At 39.4% G+C, this 19,989-nt stretch overlaps 1 protein-coding gene across 1 annotated transcript in view; it reads right to left on the bottom strand.

Moving 5' to 3' along the window:
* LOC115222526 (putative mediator of RNA polymerase II transcription subunit 26) overlaps positions 1 to 19,989 on the bottom strand; it is a 32,914-nt gene that overhangs the window by 10,503 nt on the left and 2,422 nt on the right. Inside the window, exons 2-14 of the mRNA XM_029792780.2 lie at positions 19,659 to 19,885; positions 17,482 to 17,590; positions 15,566 to 15,721; positions 15,062 to 15,373; positions 13,449 to 13,643; positions 11,900 to 12,631; positions 10,878 to 11,682; positions 9,398 to 9,482; positions 7,318 to 7,367; positions 6,449 to 6,535; positions 4,916 to 5,019; positions 3,737 to 3,812; positions 2,084 to 2,172 (exon numbers count right to left, since the gene is read on the bottom strand). Of these exons, the coding sequence (XP_029648640.2) occupies positions 2,084 to 2,172; positions 3,737 to 3,812; positions 4,916 to 5,019; positions 6,449 to 6,535; positions 7,318 to 7,367; positions 9,398 to 9,482; positions 10,878 to 11,682; positions 11,900 to 12,631; positions 13,449 to 13,643; positions 15,062 to 15,373; positions 15,566 to 15,721; positions 17,482 to 17,590; positions 19,659 to 19,873 (3,015 nt within the window). The 5' untranslated portion in view covers positions 19,874 to 19,885. The remainder of the gene's footprint in view (positions 1 to 2,083; positions 2,173 to 3,736; positions 3,813 to 4,915; positions 5,020 to 6,448; positions 6,536 to 7,317; positions 7,368 to 9,397; positions 9,483 to 10,877; positions 11,683 to 11,899; positions 12,632 to 13,448; positions 13,644 to 15,061; positions 15,374 to 15,565; positions 15,722 to 17,481; positions 17,591 to 19,658; positions 19,886 to 19,989) is intronic.

The following is a 19,989-nucleotide window of genomic DNA, read 5'->3' as shown; positions in this document are numbered from 1 at the left end:
AATGTCCTCTCAACGATTAGCCAGAGATGATTTTTAAAATGAGAAGCCATTATGAAAGACTGCTGAATGTGGAAAATGAATGGGAGGAGGAGAGTCCGCCAAAGGTTGACCAAATTAAGGGACCATCTATCCGAATCGACAGTACTTAGGTAGATAAAGCAATTAAGGATATGAAGACAGAGAAAGCACCTGGCCTATCAGGAATCACTGCTGGGATGCTTAAAATATTGGGCAGTGTGGGTTACCCGCATTGTAAATCAGGAAGTACATGAAGGAATCATACCCAATGACTGGTGTAGCAGTACCATAGTCAACTGCTACAAGGGAAAATGTGATGCTTTAGATAGGAATAACTACAGGGGTATCAAATTATTGGATCAGGTGATGAAAGTTACAGAGAGGGTCATAGCCCAACTAAATAGGGAGAGAATTAGCCTAGATGAGATGCAGTTCAGTTTTGTGCCAGGTAGAAGCACCACTGATGCTATATTTCTGGTAAGGCAACTGCAGGAGAAATACCTAGCCAAAGATAAACCTTTGAACTTGGCTTTTGTTGACTTGGAGAAAGCCTTTGACAGGATTCCTTGATCCCTTATTTGGTGGTCAATGTGGAAACTGGGGATAGACGAGTGGCTGCTAAGAGCTGATTAAGCTCTGTACAGGGACAGTCAGTAAGGTGAGAGTTGGCAACAAGTACAGTGAAGAATTCTGTGTAGAGATAGGGGTTCACCAAGGATCAGTCCTCAGCCTGCTCTTATTCATTATAGTCCTCCAGGCAATAACAGAGGAATTCAAGACAGGCTGCCCCTGGGAGTTCCTCTATGCTGACAACCTTGCTCTTATAGTCAAGTCACCGCCAGAACTGGAGACAAAGTTTAGGATGTGGAAGCAAGGTCTAGAATTGAAGGGCCTTAGGGTTAACCTAGCAAAACCAAAGTCTTAGTAAGTAGGAAGGCTGTCAAATCACAACGCCCTCAAGCACAGTTTATTTGCCCGATGGTTGAAGGGTACTCTTAAATGGGCCAGTTATGCTACACTGGCATAGGCCATGGTTACGGTCTCACTTGGCTTGTCAGGACTTCAAGCACAGCATATATCCAAAGTTCTCAGTTGCTTGTCATCATGTCTGTGAGGCCTAACATTCAAATGTTGTACTTCACCAAGTCATCACAGGTCGTCCTGGGTCTACCTCTTCCACAGGTTCCCTCTACTGCTAAGGTGTGATACTTATTCACACTGTTGTCCTCATCCATATGCAACTTGTCTTGAGTTCCTCTGTTATTGCCTGGAGGACTAAAATGAATAAGAGGGGGCTGAGGGCTGATACTTTTTCACTATACTTGTTTCCAACCCTCACCTTACTGACAGTATCAGGGCACCCTGTCAAAGGCTTTCTCCATGTCAACAAAAGCTAGGTACAGGGGCTTATCTTTGGCAATGTATTTCTCCTGCAGCTGTCTTACCAGAAATAGAGCATCAGTGGTTTTCCGGCACAAACCCAAACTGCATCTCGTCTAAACTGACTCTCTCCCTAATTAGTTGGGATATGACCCTCTCCGTGACTTTCATTACCCGACCCAACAACTTGATAACTCTGTAATTATTCGTATCTAATGTGTCACCTTTACCTTTGTGACTTGACAGACAATACAAACTCCTGGTACATACAATATCTTTAAACTGCAACATCACAATATTGGATACTGTGCAATGCCTTCAACAACAACAATACATTTTTGCATCTGAAATAGCTATGTTAGTGTACCTTAACACTTAAACAGCAAACAGTGTAACCTGCTGTGGTTCCTACAAGAAAGCCTCTATCACCTTGCTAAAAACAACAGTCAAATTTCTTTCAAATCAAGCTTGTCTTAAACAAAAGAAGGATACATTGGATGATATTATCCAATGTATCCTTCAGTTACATTGGATGATATTTCCAATTACGGAATGGTGATGACAGCAACACCTTTTGATCACAATCTTGCTCGATTAGGACTAAACTAATCAGAGTCAAATTGGCAACAACAACAACAGCAGCAACAGTACTGAAGTTTTATTAAAATAGACAAATTAACCTTACCACTTTTGCGATGTTGAAGAAGTCTTTGTCACATTTCATCAACGCTGCATTGTAAGCCTCAATTTCTTCTGTTGTCCAGTCGTCATTTTCTAAAGTGGAAAAACAAGAGAATCTTCGATGAATACAAAAGTTTTTTAAACTCCCCCTCCCATTTTTTTTCCCGTTAAACTACTCTTTTTTTCATTATTTACATAATTCCTCATCTCTTAAATATAGAACTGTACTCTTTTTCTCATGTTTGCATGTCACTCTTTCTCCCTCATTCCTTCTTTTTGTATACCATTGGCGCAGGGGTGGCTGTGTGGTAAGTAGCTTGTTTACCGACCACATGGTCCGGGTTCAGTCCCACTGCGTGGCACCTTGGGCAAGTGTCTTCTACTATAGCCTCGGGCCGACCAAAGCCTTGTGGGTAGATTTGGCAGACGGAAACTGAAAGAAGCCCGTCGTATATATAGAAGTTGGTGGATGAAGAAGAAACGTGGCCTTTATTGTAAATATATTTATTAACGAAAGAGAGTGTAATTAAGTTTAAATCATCATCATCATCATGGACTGTGGCCATGCTGGAGCACCACCTTTAGTCAAGCAAATCGACCCCAGGACTTATTCTTTGTAAGCCCAGTACTTATTCTATCAGTCTCTTTTGCCGAACCACTAAGTGACAGGGACGTGAAAACACACCAGCATCGGTTGTCAAGCAATGCTAGGGGGACAAACACAGACACACACACATATATATATGACAGGCTTCTTTCAGTTTGTCTACCAAATCCACTCACAAGGCATTGGTCGGCCCAGGGCTATAGCAGAAGACGCCCAAGATGCCACGCAGTGGGACTGAACCTGGAACCATGTGGTTGGTTAGCAAGCTACTTACCACACAGCCACTCCTGTGCATTAGTTGAAGTGTTTTAACCTTTTACCATTCAGATTCCTCAGTCAAATGTAATGTTTATTTATTCATAATATTTTGAAGTAATTATGCATTATTGTGTGACACTGAAACGTGAATGATGTAATTGTTTACTTTTAGAATGACATTGTAGGGCAAGCATGAGAGGTTGGATCAGACCAATTTGAATATAAAACATCACCGTCATCGTTTAACGTCCGTTTTCCATGCTGGCATAGGTTGGATGGTTTGACTGAGAGCTGGAAAGCTAGCGACTGCACCAGGCTCCAATCTGATCTGGCAAGATTTCTACAGCTGGATGCCCTTCCTAACGCCAACCACCCTGAGAGTGTAGTGCAGTGGTTTTCAACCAGGGTTCCGCCAGTACAGTCCAGGGGTTCCACAAGAAGTTACCAAAATGCTAAAATCGACAGTAATTTTTAAGTCTCCTGTACAGATATGTGTGCATAAGATTATTAAATTATTGCACAGGGGTTCCTTGAGCCAGTGAAATGTTTTCTTGGGGTTCCGCTCCAGCAAAAAGGTTGAAAAGCACTGGTGTAGTGGGTGCTTTTTACATGCCACCGGCATGGGAACCAATCAGGCAGCCCTGGTTTGGATATGGCCTTGACATTTTTGCCATGTATTGGATCAGTGATTGGCTCATTAAAAAAAAGTAAGTAATGATGTTACTGTTCACAAAACATGGTATATAAAATTTTTAAAAATATGCATACAACACACATTTCACGGATGCTTACCTTGATATGTAAATGACATTAGAGGATGATTCTTTGGCAGTTTAGGAACATCTCCCATCAACATTAGTAGTGCATTCTGAGAAAAAAAAAAAAAAAAAGAAAAAATGATTTTCAGTATATTCTATTTTTGTGTATAAATGACACATTTTAAGATTATAATTTGAAGCTAAAACAATAGAACTTGTAATTAAGGATTTTATAAGCAAAGTGGGGGAATGTATATAACTGATATAAAAATGTTCACAGCTGGAGGCATTCACTACTGTTTAACCAAGCATCTGTCAAGCAATGTGAGCCCCTCAGTGTGATTACTTGACCTTCTATAAATAACAGCTAAATTTCTCTCAAATCCTTCCTGCTGTAGGCACAAGGCCCGAAATTTTGTGGGAGGAGACCAGCTCATTACATCAACCCCAGTGTTTCAACTGATACTTAATTTATCGACCCCGAAAGGATGAAAAGCAAAGTCGACCTTGGTGGAATTTGAACTCAGAATATAGTGACAGACAAAATACTGCTAGGCATTTCGGCTGGCGTGCTAATGATTCTGCCAGCTCACCACCGCGATGATGATGATGATATATCCTTTTTACTATAGGCACAAGATCTGAAATTTTAGGGGTCGGGGGATAGTCGATTACATCAACCCTAGTATTCAATTGGTACTTTATTTTACCGACCCCCCAAAAGGACGAAAGGAACATCGGTGGAACTTGAACTCAGAACGTGCAGACTAATGAAATGCTGCTAACGGTTCTGCCAGCTTGCCACCTTAACCCTTTCGTTGCCAACCTGGCTGAAACCGGCTCTGAGTAGAAATGTCTTGTTTACATAAGTTTTGAATTAAAATCTTCCACCAAACCTTAGTCACAATTTATGTTCCTAACACTAGCTGAATGACAACTAAGTTATTTTACTAAATACTTTGTTATATTTAAAATTAATTGAAAGGAACACAAAGCATCTCAACAGAAATATGGTAACAAAAGGGTTAATAATAATAATAATAATAATAATAATAGTAGTAATAATAATTGTAGTAGTAGTAGTAGTAGTAGTAGTAGTAGTAATAATAGCCCAGGCTATCAATTTTGGATGGAGGTGAATAAAGTGATAAACAAGCAAACCATAAAAGAACGGTAAATAAAGGCAAATTGTTAAGAAGGAATATCTACATACCTGAATATCTCCTTGTGCTATGAACAGAAGGTGCATGGCATACTCAACGTTTGATCCATTTCCTTTAACAGCAGAGGAACTTGCAAGATTTTGGTAGCACTGGACTGCAAGAGAGTGCAAAGAAAGAATTAAACTGAGTTCCTTTCATTTGAACAAAACGGTAAATATGTAGTACTGACTAATCAGGTAGATTTGTAGTCAGCTATAAAACCAGGCCCAAAGCAGACTTCACTGGTGCTGGTGCCATGTGGAAAACACCCAGTCCACTTTGTAAAGTGGTTGGCATTAGGAAGGGCATCCATCCATAGAAACCAGGCCAAAACAGACAGTAAAGCTTAGCACAGACCTCTGGCTTACCATCTCTGGTCAAAGACTGTCCGATCCTTGCCAGCATGGAAAATGGACATTAAATGATAATGATATCTGTGTGAAGGCATGTGATCTAGTGGTGAAGGTGTTGCACTCATGACTGCAAGGTTATGGTTTTGATTCCCAGAGAAGCAATGTGTTGAACACTTGAGAAAAAAAACATTTCATTGCACCAGTCCACTCGGCTGATAATAGGTAACCCTGTGATGGACAAGCATTCCGTTTGTAGGGGAATGTTGGTCTGCCTGCCTAGCCAGCATGATGGCATCATTTGACAGCTATAACAATACAAGGAAGTGCATTGTGACCAGCAGTGTATAACAAAATCTAATAGCGTAATTTTATATATATATACATACACATAAACACATGTATATATATTGAAATAATATAAAATATAACTATTCTTTTATTCTTTTACTTGTTTCAGTCATTTGACTGCGGCCATGCTGGAGCACTGCCTTTAGTCGAGCAAATCGACCCCAGGACTTATTCTTTGTAAGCCTAGTACTTATTCTATCAATCTCTTTTGCCGAACTGCTAAGTTACGGTGACGTAAAGGCACTAGCATCAGTTGTCAAGTGATGTTAGGGGTACAAACACAGACACACAAACATATATACACACATACATGCATACATACATACATATACTCTTTTACTTGTTTCAGTCATTTGAGTGTGGCCATGCTGGAGCACTGCCTTTAGTTGAGCAAACTGACTCTAGGACTTATTCTTTCGGTCTCTTTTGCCGAACCGCTAAGTTACGGGGATGTAAACGCATCAGCATTGGTTGCCAAGCGATGTTGGGGGGACAAACACAGACACATAAACATACATGATGGGCTTCTTTCAGTTTCCGTTTACCAAATCCACTCACAAGGCTTTGGTCAGCCTGAGGCTATAGTAGAAGACATTTGCCCAAGGTGCCATGAACCCAGAACCATGTGGTTGGTAAGCAAGCTACTTACCACATAGCCAACTATTGCCTATATACATATTAAAAACAGTTTATAGAAGTAAAGAGCTGCTTGTATACATTGTGAAAAGTTGCCTATTAGAGAGTAATGGTTATCTTTATAAAAATACTACCTCCTATGGGTAAAATTATTTATTACATTATGAAAGGTTAGAGTGTTCAAAATTATAAATTTAGAATTTTTACCATCTTCTTCATTTTTATCATCCAGTATTCTTGGATGCCACAGAAGGTCCTCTTTTGATTCCAACATTGAAACATCAAATCGATTACCTGCACAAAACAGAATGTTTAGGATTATAGATTTTCTGGGAAAATCCATGAATTAGAACCACAAATGTCAAACTTCTAAAGTATTTCAAATTTCAACACTGCAGATTTTGTAAAAGATTTAATGCATGTTCCATAAAGGTGTTTTGGTAAACTCTCAGTTAAATAGTCTTTGATGCTGATTGAATTCTCAGTTGAAACAGGTTTATTTGACAATAGTAAACAGTCTTGGAGACGAATGACTGCTATTAGGTGTATAATTAATTCAATGTAATTAATATGATTCAATTAAAACCTTGCATCAAAATTTTATGTTAATTTATGCTCCAAGAACCAGAATAATAATTATTTTAAGAAATTTTGCATGGTTTTCAAAATTGATTGAAACAAAAAACAGTGTATCTCAACAGAAATATGGTAACAAAAAGGAATTAAACAGATCTAAATTAAAGAATTCCATGAAAAGTTCGTGTTAATTTATGTTCCAAAACACCAGTTTAATAATGACAAAGTTATTTCATTAAATTCTTCATTATTTTAAAAACTAATGGAATCAAAGCCAGTGTATTTCAACAGAAATATGATAACGAAAAGATTAAATAAAAACCTTGCATTGAAAGAGTTACAGCATTTGATTTCAGAATAATCCAAAGAAACAGAAAAAAATGTTGCAAGATTTTACATTTTTGTATATGATTCCATACAATTCCAAAATTGGCCATTCATAAAAATAAAAAAAAAATAATACTAGTGTTAAATCAATAACAAAAGATAGAAATACTCACTAGTAAAATGTGGCAATTCTGCTTGGTAATTTGATCCAATATTCACGTGCCTAAAAAAAAAGATAAAAATCCAAAAGGTCAGTTTAAGTTTTCAGATCCTGAAAAAAATAACTTGGTTTTGCTATTTTAACCCTTTCATTACTATATTTCTGACCAAATTACACCCCTTATGTGTTTCAATTAATTTCTAACGTAATCATAAATTTAGTCTGGTTTCATTAAACAACTATAACTTTTTTATTTATCGATATATTAATCTGATTTTTGGAAGATAATTTAATGAAATATTCTCAACCAATTCTATACTATAATTTTTGTCACAAAGTGACTCTATTTGCAGGTAGATACAGGTAAATTCCACAAAATATAAAATTATTAAAATTTTGTTCAAACATCATTATAGAAAATATTAGCTAATATTCAATTGGGTATACAACAAAATTTTACAATAGAATTTGTTATTCTGGGTAACTTTCTGACACCCATAATAATATTTATGGCAAAATAGGCCTTAATTTCATTAAGGTTGTGGGAAATAACAAACTATCCTTTCTTTCATTTTGTTCGTTTAGCGTAACGGTTCGTTTTCGCTGTAATGATTTCAAATAGGCTCATTCGAAAAAGTAATAGAAATAGCCTAAGGCTTTACCCTTCTGGAAAGTCTGTGGCTTGGTCCAGTTTCTGCAGAAAAATCACCGAAAGAAACAGTTTTTAAATTTTCACTCCATTCAGGTGCCAATTCGTTTTCTTTATCGCTATCGGAGATCTCAGATTCACTGTTTTCACTTTCGGAAAATGAAACATCAAATTCATTATCAAATACCATGTGCTTTTTTTTTTCAGTCATAGAGTTAGATTTATGAAGGTCTTCAGTAGAAAATCCTTCGAATTCTGACTCGCTGCTTGATATAATGAAATTCGTATCCATTTTTTGTCAGAATTACAAATTTTGAAAACACAATAGGAACAAATTTTGGAAAAAAATCTCCCAAAATTCACGGAATTAAAATTACACTTCGATTATTGTACAAAACTGTAGTTGAACTGTTTACGAAGTATAATACGTGTTTTCACGAATGTACTGAATAGATTTGCTCTGATATTCTCATTTAAATATGAATAGGTAAATTCGGGCGGCTTTGGGCGGTTTGGTTTCATAAACCAAAATTTTTTTCGGGCGGCTTTGGGCAGTTTGGTAACGAAAGGGTTAAGAGTCAAAAATAGACACATTAACAAATTTTGCCAATTGATTGCATTTGATTTAAGACAAGATGTACAAGATTAAGAATTAATCATTCATTTGTTAGTTTTTGAGGACTTTAGTGAAATAAGCAAAGTCATATTGACATCTGTTTATCATACTGAATGTATAGACACCATTAGAAGGCATGATGCTGTGGAACTGTCTGAGATAAAATCTCTTCATAGCCATGGTGTGTTAAAAACATTATGTTGCATGGCTCAGTGTTTAGAGCATTGGGTTTACAATCATGAGGTAATGAGTTTGATTCTCAGACTAGGCTATATGTTGTGTTCTTGAGCAAGACACTTTATTTCATGTTTCTCTAGTTCACTCAGCTGTAGAAATGAGTTGCGACGTCACAGGTGCCAAACTGTATCACCTTTTGCCTTTCTCTTGGATAACATCAGTGGCGTGGAGAAGGGAGGCTGGTATGCATGGACGACTGCTGGTCTTCCATAAACAATCATACCTGGACTTGTGCCTGGGAGGGTAACTTTCTAGGTGCAATCCCATGGTCATTCATGACCGAAGGGGGTCTTTACCCGTTACCCTTTGTCAAAGCAGGTGACAATCAGGTGCACAGTATTAACAGGGCTCAACAAAGCCGAGACACTTTGTTCTTACAAGTCTCTGTAGCAACAGTTTTATCTTACTCTGGTACATATCGAGTTTTTAACACATCGAGACTATGAAGGGAACTTATTGCAGACGATTTCATAAAATCATGTCTTTTAATGATGTGCATACATTAGTATGTACCATACGAGCATGATTGTTGCCAGAGCATAGGTTGCCAGCATGGAAAACAAACATTAGATGATGATGAAGAATACTTACGGTAATATATCGGTTTCTGGAGGTGCTTCTGTTTCTGTCGTTTCATCACTGGCTGGCGTTTCTTGAGATGGGGTTCCAATACTTACTGTTGTGGCAAATGAAATTGTATGATTTTTATTAATATTTTTATAGTGAAACAATTACAATGAATCTTGCTAAGTAATTAAACATCTTGCAAAAATATATATACAGTTTAAATATACCTCTTAATATTTATAACGACGTTATAAAACTACCATGCTTAGATTGCCAACATAACTTGGTTCTATGTGTAATAGAAGTTATTTTAGGGTCTCATATGTCACCTGCTAAATGTCAAATCCTTTAAGACATTTGACAGTAATTTAGTAAAAAAAATAAAAATAAAAAACTGAAAAAGATTTGAAAAATGAATGTAGTCATATTTTTCTTTAAATATTTTGATAATTCTATAATCATCATCATCATCATCATCATCGTTTAACGTCCGCTTTCCATGCTAGCATGGGTTGGACGGTTCAACTGGGGTCTGGCAAGCCCGAAGGCTGCACCAGGCCAGTCAGATATGGCAGTGTTTCTACAGCTGGATGCCCTTCCTAACGCCAATCATGACATCCATTTTTTTTCTCTGATGGAACAAGATGGATGAATATTTATTTGAAGCAGTATTTTTACAGTCAGATAGTCAACCTGTCATTGATCCTTTCCTGCTTTATAAATAAGGAAAGCTTTATTCTACTGGTTGGAGAATGCAGAGCTACAAGACATTGAATTAAATGAAAATAGGGTTTTCTTTGACTGTTCAGATGATCCCACGAAAGAAGTGGAAATAACACCTTTCATGCACACATGCATGTGCATATAAATATAAGTTAAACAGAATTTGGGTAAAAACCTTGTAAAATGCTATGCAAAGCTCGTCAACAGATCTTGGCTACCAGATGTCATCATACAGTAGATATGCTCTGGCTACTGGATATACATCAGGAATTCTAAAGAATCTGTAGAGTTTATATTTGCTGTCATCACTTAATATCTGGCTTTGATGATGGTATAGGATCAAGGGTCAAGTCAGACAGTTTGGGAAAGTCGTTACAAGTTCAAACACAGCATCGCACATCAATATCAACTTTGTCATGGTTTCTGCAGACGAATGCCCACAGGTACCATGCCAAAGTAGATACTGGAACACTATGCAGTCCTTCATCTCATCAGATTGTCAAACCATCCAACCCTTGCTAGAATGGAAGTTGGATGTTGAAAATAAAATTCATTTGGAAACTGCATTCTTATGCCAGTTTAAATGTTCTTAAATTAACGAAATGTCATGTTATTTCATGTAATCTGATGGTACTTTATATTTAAATGTATGGTTTATATAGTCATTAATATTTATATACTTAATTAGTTATATATAAAAAAAAGTGTAAAATAAATACATGTATACAAAATTAAAAAAAAAAAAATCTTATAGCTGGTAAAATAAAACCAAAATACTTACTTTGTCGGTTTATGATTGGTGGTAGGCGGGCACTCATATTTGAGCTTAACCTGGGTGAAACAGGTCGATAAGGTGTTTGAATATTGCAGAACAGACCAGGTCCACTTCGGACTGGGCTAAGCATGGGGGGAGGTGTATAGGGAGGAGGAGAAAGAGTGCGGACTTCATTTCCGTCACGTACCCGTGGGGACCTGAGTCTACTCTGAAAACCACTATTGCTCACATATGGCGGTATGATGAGTGGCGCAGGTCGGTGCTTCCGTTTTGTTCTCACCGGACTTGTTCCAAGATTTGGATTTCGGAAAATGCCAGCACCTTCAGATTTTATCTGTTCTTCAGGTTGGTTACGCCATCTACTAGTGACAGGGTCTTCATTTCGACTTCGTGGTCTGTAAGGGACGTCTTCACTGCGATTCTGGGGCCTCATGAAGGTATGGTCCTCGCTTTTTGAGCGCTGAAGTTTGTGATCATCACAGTTTTTGTTGAATTGATTCAAATCTAAGGCTCGGCTTGCCAAATCCATCAATGAGGAGCTAGAATCAGATAACAGAATAGAACTCAATGATTTCATTTCTGTGCTTCCATCGAGTTCAGAGAGAAGTCGGTCTTTGTCTTTTTCGTCCTCGCATCCAATTGGCTGGAATTGACCAGCGGCGCCAGAACGATGGCTTAAATCGTCGGGCAGAGTGTTGTCAAAGGGCAGTGTATTACCTGGGGGAAATGAGAAGAGTGAAGCATTCCCACTTGAAAACATATAAGGGTCCTTGTTTATATTATGCTTAGAAAGCTCTTCCATGTTGTTGTTGTTGTTGTTGTTTTCATTTTTTAGTGAAGACATTGTAACTTGACGAACGGATTGGAATCCAGAATGCTGTGTTTGTTGTTGAGATGATTGCTGCTGTTGTTGTTGTGTCTGTGTTGTTGTGTAAGTTGAAGTTGTTGCTGCTGTTGCTGTTGTAAAGTCTGTTGTTGTTGCTGTAAAGTTTGTTGCTGCTGTTGGATTAAAGTTTGTTGTTGTTGTTTTCATTTTTTAGTGAAGACATTGTAACTTGACGAACGGATTGGAATCCAGAATGCTGTGTTTGTTGTTGAGATGATTGCTGCTGTTGTTGTTGTGTCTGTGTTTGTTGTGTAAGTTGAAGTTGTTGCTGCTGTTGCTGTTGTAAAGTCTGTTGTTGTTGCTGTAAAGTTTGTTGCTGCTGTTGGATTAAAGTTTGTTGTTGTTGTTCATGCCTACTTTTTTGCTGTCCTTGTTGCTCAGCTGCAGAGTTAGATTCAAAATTCAACGATATTGAATTTGCACCAGAGTTGAGTTCCGTGGTAGCAATGTGCTCTTCGGCAATCGATAACGAGTTGGATGCAGCAGTGTTGTTGGAGAACTGATAGAGCTGGGAGTAAGACAGCTGGGACTGGATGTTGTTCTCTTTGATGAACGACGTAATGGGCTGCTGAGTTGTGAGGGACTGAGCAGAAAATGTCTCAACCATAGCAAGCCGAGAGGGCAGAGATGCTTGCGAGAGCACAGTTGAAACGTTTGATTCTAGAGCATCTCCGTTAGAAGGGTGTGTCTCCGTAGCAGCAGTTCTCAAGTTAGATGCATTGCTTAACTCCACATCCTGCTGGCTTTGATGCAAACTGGTTGTCTGCTGAAATTCTTTATGTTGTAGATGTTGTTTTATGGTTTCGTTATGGAAATCAGATGTTTGGTGTTGTTGTGCTTGCAGTTTGCTATTAACTTCTTGGGTTGTTGTCAGCTGAAACAGAGATATATAATGAATTATATTATCATCATCATCTTCATAGGTTTAACATCTACTTCACATGTTTGCATGAGTCAGATGGAATTTGTCGAGACAGACCTATTTCTTTATTACCCACAAGGGGCTAAACATAGAGGGGACAAACATGGACAGACATAGGTATTAAGTCGATTATATCAACCCCAGTGCTTAACTGGTACTTAATTTATCGACCCTGAAAGGATGAAAGGCAAAGTCGACCTCGGCGGAATTTCAACTCACAACATAACAGCAGCCGAAATACCGCTAAGCATTTCGCCTGGCGTGCCAACGATTCTGCCAGCTCGCCGCCTTTTTGTCGAGACAGACCGTTTACTCTAAATGCTATCCTCTCTTCCCACATTTTACACTGATCACTACACTGGACCACCAGATTATTTCCCCTTGTTCATCACCATCTCTCTCTCTTTCCCCAAAGACTATACCTGTCTCCCTCCTGTACTCTGGAACTTACTCAACTATAACATCGTCTCACCACCCCTCTCTCTGTCTCTTCCCTCCCCCGCCTATCATACCATCACCCCTATTCTGACCCTGGTTCTATGTCACAAACTTTCTATTTTAAAATTATCTAAATAAAAAAATTAAAAAAACCATCAGTCAAAATTTGTTAATTTCTATTCCAAACACCAGCTAAAAAGTTATTTTACTAAATTCTACATTATTTTCAAAATTAATTGAAACAAAAGACAAGGAATTATTCTGTTAGAAATATGGTAACAGAAGAGCAATTTATGAGAAAATATTAAAATGCCATTAAAAATTTACTTACTTGAATCTGAACTTGTTGTTGTTGTTGCTGCTGTTGCTGCTGTTGTTGGAATTGTTGTTGTTGCTGCTGTTGTTGTTGTTGTAGCTGAAGTGTTTGTAAGTTCTGTTGTTGCTGTTGCAACTGATGAATTTGTTCCAATGCTGGGAAGAGCTGTGTCTGTAGAAGCTGATGTTGGGACTGGCCAAAGTTATCAGTCTGTGGGGAAATGGTTCAGTGAGAAAATAAGATAAATGGAATGAGAGAGAGAGAAGCAAACTAGAAATACAAAACAGAATATATCATCATCATCATCATTGTTTAACGTCCGTTCTCCATGCTAGCATGGGTTGGACGGTTCGACCGGGGATCTGGGAAGCCAGAAGGCTGCAGCAGGCTCCGGTCTTATCTGGCAACGTTTCTACAGCTGGATGCCCTTCCTAACGCCAACCACTCCGTGAGTGTAGTGGGAGCTTTTTACGTGCCACCTGCACTGGTGCCAGGTGAGGCTGGCATCGGCCACGGTCGGATTGGTGCATTTTACGTGCCACCGGCACGGAAGCCAGTGGAGGCGGCGCTGGCATCGGCCACGAGTCGGATAGTGCTTTTTACGTACCACCAGTCCAGGGGTCCTGGCTGGTTCAATTCGATTTCGATATATAAATAAGAAATGTCTTTACACAGGTATGGCAGTATGGATAAGAAGCTGGATTTGCAACTACATAATTTTGAGTTTAGTTCCACTGCATGGCACCATGTCTTCTACTATATAGCCTCAGGCCAACCAAAGTCTTGTGAATGGATTTGGTAGACAGAAACAATGTTGAAGCTTGTGTTAAGACACACGCACATGCACAAATGAGCTTTGGTGCAGTGACCAATATCACTGAAGCCATGGGTCAACTTCAGGCAACAATAGAGGACACTTGCCAAATCCAAACATGTCGGAACATGTGAAATTGAACACAGAACCCTGAAGTTACAAAGCAAAACATCTTAAACACACATAGAGGGAGGAGCAACAATGTCTGGCTGTGATTGGGGCAGGCAGAATTGAAGGAGGAGTGACAATCAATTCCTGGCTGTGATTGGGGCAGGGAGGATAGAGGGAGGAGCAACAAACAGTGCCTGACTGATTGGGGCAAGCAGGATTGAAGGAGGAGCAACAAGCAATTCCTGACTGTGATTAGGGTAGGCAAGATAGTGGGAGGAGCAACAAACAAACAATGCCTGACTGTGATTGGGGCAGGCAGGATAGAGGGAGCGGCAACAAACAATGCCTGGCTGTAATTGGGGCAGGGTAAACAGTCAAAGCCTAGTTGTGATTGGGACAGGCAGGATAGTGGGAGGAGCAACAAACAAACAAGGTCTGGCTGTAATTGGGGCAGGGTAAACAATCAAAGCCTGGCTGTGTTTGGGGCAGGCAGGATAGGGGGAGGGGCAACAAACAATGTGTGGTTGTGGTTGGGCCAGGCAGGATTGAAGAAGGGAGAAAGGAATAAACAAGGCTTAGCAATTGATTGAGGAAAGTGAGATGGGCGGAGCAAATAACCAAGGAAGGCCTTACTGTGGATTAAGGTTGGTAGGAAAGAGGGAAGGGCAACCAAAGAAGACCCAGACCAGAAAATAAGAAGTACCTGACATAATTGTGGTGCTACACGTGCTTGGAAAATACTGACAACTGGTGCAGTGGAGGATGTTGCCTGTTCTGAGGTCGACCTGGATTGTTCTGCAGACTGTTGAAATGATTGTGCAAGAGCTTGAATGGTGGCAGTCTGGAGCTGCTGTTGCTGCAACTGTTGCTGCTGCTGTTGCTGTTGCAACTGCTGTTGTTGCTGCTGTTGCAGCTGTTGTTGCTGTAACTGTTGTTGCTGCAGCTGCTGTTGTTGTTGCTGTTGTTGTTGTTGTTGCTGCTGCTGTTGTTGCTGCTGCTGCTGTTGTTGTTGCTGTTGTTGTTGCTGCTGCTGTTGTTGCTGTTGGAGTTGTTGCAACTGCTGCTGTTGTAACTGTTGTTGTTGTTGTTTCTGCTGCTGTTGCTGCTGTTGTTGTTGCTGCTGCTGTTGTAGTTGCTTTTGAAGTTGCTTTTGTTGAAGTTGCTGCTGAAGCTGTTGCTGCAGACTGTGTTGTTGTTGTTGGAGTTGCTGCTGCTGCTGTTGTTGTTGTTGCTGCTGCTGTTGTTGTTGTTGTTGCTGCTGTTGTTGTTTCTGCTGCAATAGTTCTGAAGATATAGTGGATGGCTGACCAGGTTCGTGCTTTATCACAACTTTTTTCTGATCCTTACTGTTACTGTTAGCATCCTGGTAAAGAGTGGGGGGAAAAAAAAAATGATTGAAAAAGAAAAAAAAAACCAAATAAATAAAAACTAAACCACTACAACAACAACGACCACTACCATCAAACATTGGAGGTTTCTGGTTTCCAACAACAAACAACTGATACAACAAAAACAAAATATGCAAAATGTGAAGGAGAGGAGGGGGTAAAAGAGCAACCTGAAACTCTAAAAATAAATGTTTAACCCATCAACAGCTTTACTCTTTTACTTGTTTCAGTCATTTAACTGTGGCCATGCTGGAGCACCGCCTTTAGTCGAGCAAATCGACCCTGGGACTTAGTCTTTTGTAAGCCCAGTACTTATTCTATCGGTTCTCTTTTTGCCGAACCGCTAAATTACGGGGGACGTAAACACATCAGCATCGGTTGTCAAGCAATGCTAGGGGGACAAACACAGACACACAAACACATACATATATACGACAGGCTTCTTTCAGTTTCCGTCTACCAAATCCACTCACAAGGCATTGGTCGGCCTGAGGCTATAGTAGAAGACACTGACACTTGCCCAAGATGTCACGCAGTGGGACTGAACCCGGAACCATGTGGTTGGTTAGCAAGCTACTTACCACACAGCCACTCCTGCGCCTATTTAACTCACATTATTTTGAATTAGTCATGCTTTACTTTGTTGCTTTGAGTTTTCAATGATATGATTGTTTATTTTTAGAATGACATTGTAGGGTTTGGTCACTCTGAAGCCATAGAAGAAGACATTTGTTCTAGGTTCCACACAGTGAGACTGAACCTGGGACTATGTGGTTGGAAAGCAAGCTTCTTACAACACTGCCATGCCTGCACCTATATATATATATGTAATGGGCTTCTTTCAGTTTCTGTCTACCAAATCCACTCACAAGGCTTTAGTCGGCTGAGGCTATAGTAGAAGACACTTTCCCAAGGTGCTATGCAGTGGGACTGAAACTGGAACCTTGTGGTTGGAAAGCAAGCTTCTTACCACACAGCCATACCTGCACCTATATATATATCATCATCATCATTTAATGTCGGTTTTCCATGCTAGCATGGGTTGGACAGTTCAACCGGGGTCTGGGAAACCAGGAGGTTGCACCAGGCTCCAGTCTGATGTGGCATTCCATTTCCAACTACTAAAGCCACTCACAAGGCTTTGGTCGGTCCCAGGCTACAGTAGAAGACACTTGGCCAAGGTGCCATGCAGAGGGACTGAACCCCCAAACCATGTAATTGGGAATCAAACTTCTTACCAAACAGCCATGCTTGTGTCAACATTCTTTCCTTGTTTGTCGTTTAATTAATTCAGTGAAAATACACACAGAGACACATATACATAAATATGTGATCACCGTGACCGACCAGGCTATCAGATGTTGCTACACATCGCTGGTCACAATGCGCTTCGCATTGTTTTAGCCTTCGAATGACGCCACCCCGCTGGATAAGCGAGCAGGCCAACAGAGGAAAGCGTGAGAGAAAGTTGTGGCGAAAGAGTACAGCAGGGATCGCCACCGCCCCCTGCCGGAGCCTCGTGGAGCTTTTGGTGTTTTCTCTCAATAAACACTCACAATGCCTGGTCTGGGAATCGAAACCGCGATCCTACGACCGCGAGTCCGCTGCCCTAACCACTAGGCCATTGCGCCTCCACACATAAATATGTAACCATACGTAATGAACACAACTAAAATACATAATACACATGTTGGTTTACTCTTTTTCTGGTTTGAAAGAAATTTCTAATACATACCTTAACTTTTTTGAAATAGCCACCATGCTGTCTCATATGTCCATTCAAAGCAGGAATATTTTTGAATCTCTTGGAACACAGATTACACTTTACAGGTTTAGATTCATCACTGAAAATTAAATTAGATTAAATTTTTAGAAAAGATAATTAAAAAACAAAAATTAATATATAAGTAAATACAGTCACAGATTGCAGAAAAGCTAACATGAGGCCTACTTATATCTTTATATATAAAAGTGAGGTTGTGTGCTACGATTTAGATTCCTTACTCCCACATTTTGTGGTGCAGTTTAACCAAAACCGGGTATCTTATAGTTCTGATTCATATCAAGCCCTTCTGAGTATTAGCGCGCGTCTACGATGAGTCTACGATTTAAAAAAAAAAATTTACCATCAATTTTTCCCATTTTTAATGCATTTTTGGCATATATAAGGGAAGTAACTCTCTAAAAATTTATTATTAAATCTCAGAACGTAAAAAGCTACAGTAACCCCCCCCCTTGTGGTTAGCCATATTGAGATGGCTATTATACTTTACATCTCTAAAAATGCTTATATAGTTATTTCCCTTACAAACCCGAGCAACGCCGGGCGATACTGCTAGTTTAGGTATAAAACATGGGACGCTATTTTATTTTTATTTGTAGTAATTGTGGAATAATGAAAACTGAGAGAGGAGGAGGAGAGAGAGAGAAAGAGGTTAATTTTTTTGTGAGCTTCAGAAGTTTTTAGTTTACTGGCATTAAAAAAAAAACCTTCTGGGACAGAATGCTAGTCTTAGAGACCTTTAAAAATATGGTTAACTATTCCTAACCAGATAAAGTGAGGTGCATAAACCCAAGTCAGTTGATCACACATGACTGACCAGGCTATCAAATGATACCATCCCAATGGCTAGGTGAGCAGGTCAACAACCCCACCACTGATCAAAGGGGAACTGGAGCAATGTGTGTGTGTGTATGTATATATATATATATATATATATATCAAATGTGAGGATAAAATTCTTTTCGAAAAAAAATTATTTTCTCGAAAAAAATTTTATCAATGGCCAGCATATTAAAAATACCTTTAACGGTTAAATTTATAAACAATTCATAAATGAGGGCAAAGGAAAAGAATTCTAGTGCCAAATATGCCAAAAAATTGGACCCATTGTCCAGTAACCATATTTTTCGAGTAGTGTGTATTGTGAAAAAATTATATGGTTAATGGACAATGTGTCCAATTTTTCGGCATATTTGGCACTAGAATTCTTTTCCTTTGCCCTCATTTATGAATTATATATATATATATTCGATGACTGGCATCTGTGCAAGCGGGGTGCAAAGAGCACCATACGAGTGTGATCGTTGACAGAGCGGCTATTCGAGTATGATCATTACCAGCATCGCCTTACTGTGCTAGTAGGGTGCCAAGAGCACCATCCGAGCGTGATTGTTACCAGAGCAGCCAACTGGCTTCCGTACCCGTGGCATGTAACAAGGGCACCATTCGAGATTGATCGTTACTAACGTCGCTTCACTGGCACGTGTAAAAGATTCGAGTGAGGTCATTGCCGGTACCGCCTGACTGGCCTCCTGAACACTCCGCAGAAACGTATACCCTTAATGTTGTTCTCGGGGAGATTCAGCGTAACACAGCGTGTGACAAGGCTGACCCTTTGAAATACAGGTACAACAGAAACAGGAAGAAAGAGTGAGAGAAAGTTGTGGTGAAAGAGTACAGCAGGGTTCACCACCAACCCCTGTCAAAGCCTCGTAGAGCTTAAGGTGTTTTTGCTCAATAAACACTCACAATACCTGGTCTGGGAATCGAAACCATGATCCTATGACAGGGAGACCACTGCCTTAACCACTGGGCCATTGCACCTACACACATGCACAAACACATATATGCATATATGATAGAGTTCTTTGAGGTTCTGTCAATCAAATTTACTAATAAAGCTTTGCTCTAATTATAGATTTGGTGGACAATGACTGAGACAAGTAAGAAATAAAAGATGAAGATAATGTACCATCTTTGTTGCATGTGTAGTACACTAGCCAAGCCATTGGCTTCAATCTACAATGCTTTTGTAAGAAGTAGCAAATGTCTCTTACTGTGACCCGTTGACCTGACTGCACCTCTAACAACTGGTATAAAACAGAATAAATCGATACTAATGCACTAACTCATTATTTGATTTTGCGACAGTATTAGAGTTTGGTGGCTTGTACCAAGAGCGTCTCTGTTGTCCTGACAACTGCAACGGACTTGTGGATTGGTTTGGTATCGGAGCTGGGCTAATAGGACTGATTTGCTGTAAGTATCCAGGGGAATGTTCAGGGTCTGTCCTTGGACTACTTTGGGAAGTGTTCTGACTGGTGTTTATCACAGTCTGGTTCATAAATTGGTTTACCTGCAAAGACAAGAATACAGTTAACAATTGATGAGTTTATTTAACGATATTATATATTTAAGGTTAATTTCGTTCAATCTTTTTAAAATAGGTACACTAAATAA

Source organism: Octopus sinensis, linkage group LG20, assembly GCF_006345805.1.
Source record: "Octopus sinensis linkage group LG20, ASM634580v1, whole genome shotgun sequence".
In the NCBI taxonomy this organism is placed as follows: Eukaryota; Metazoa; Mollusca; class Cephalopoda; order Octopoda; family Octopodidae; genus Octopus; species Octopus sinensis.
This window is presented reverse-complemented; position numbering and strand designations above follow the sequence as displayed.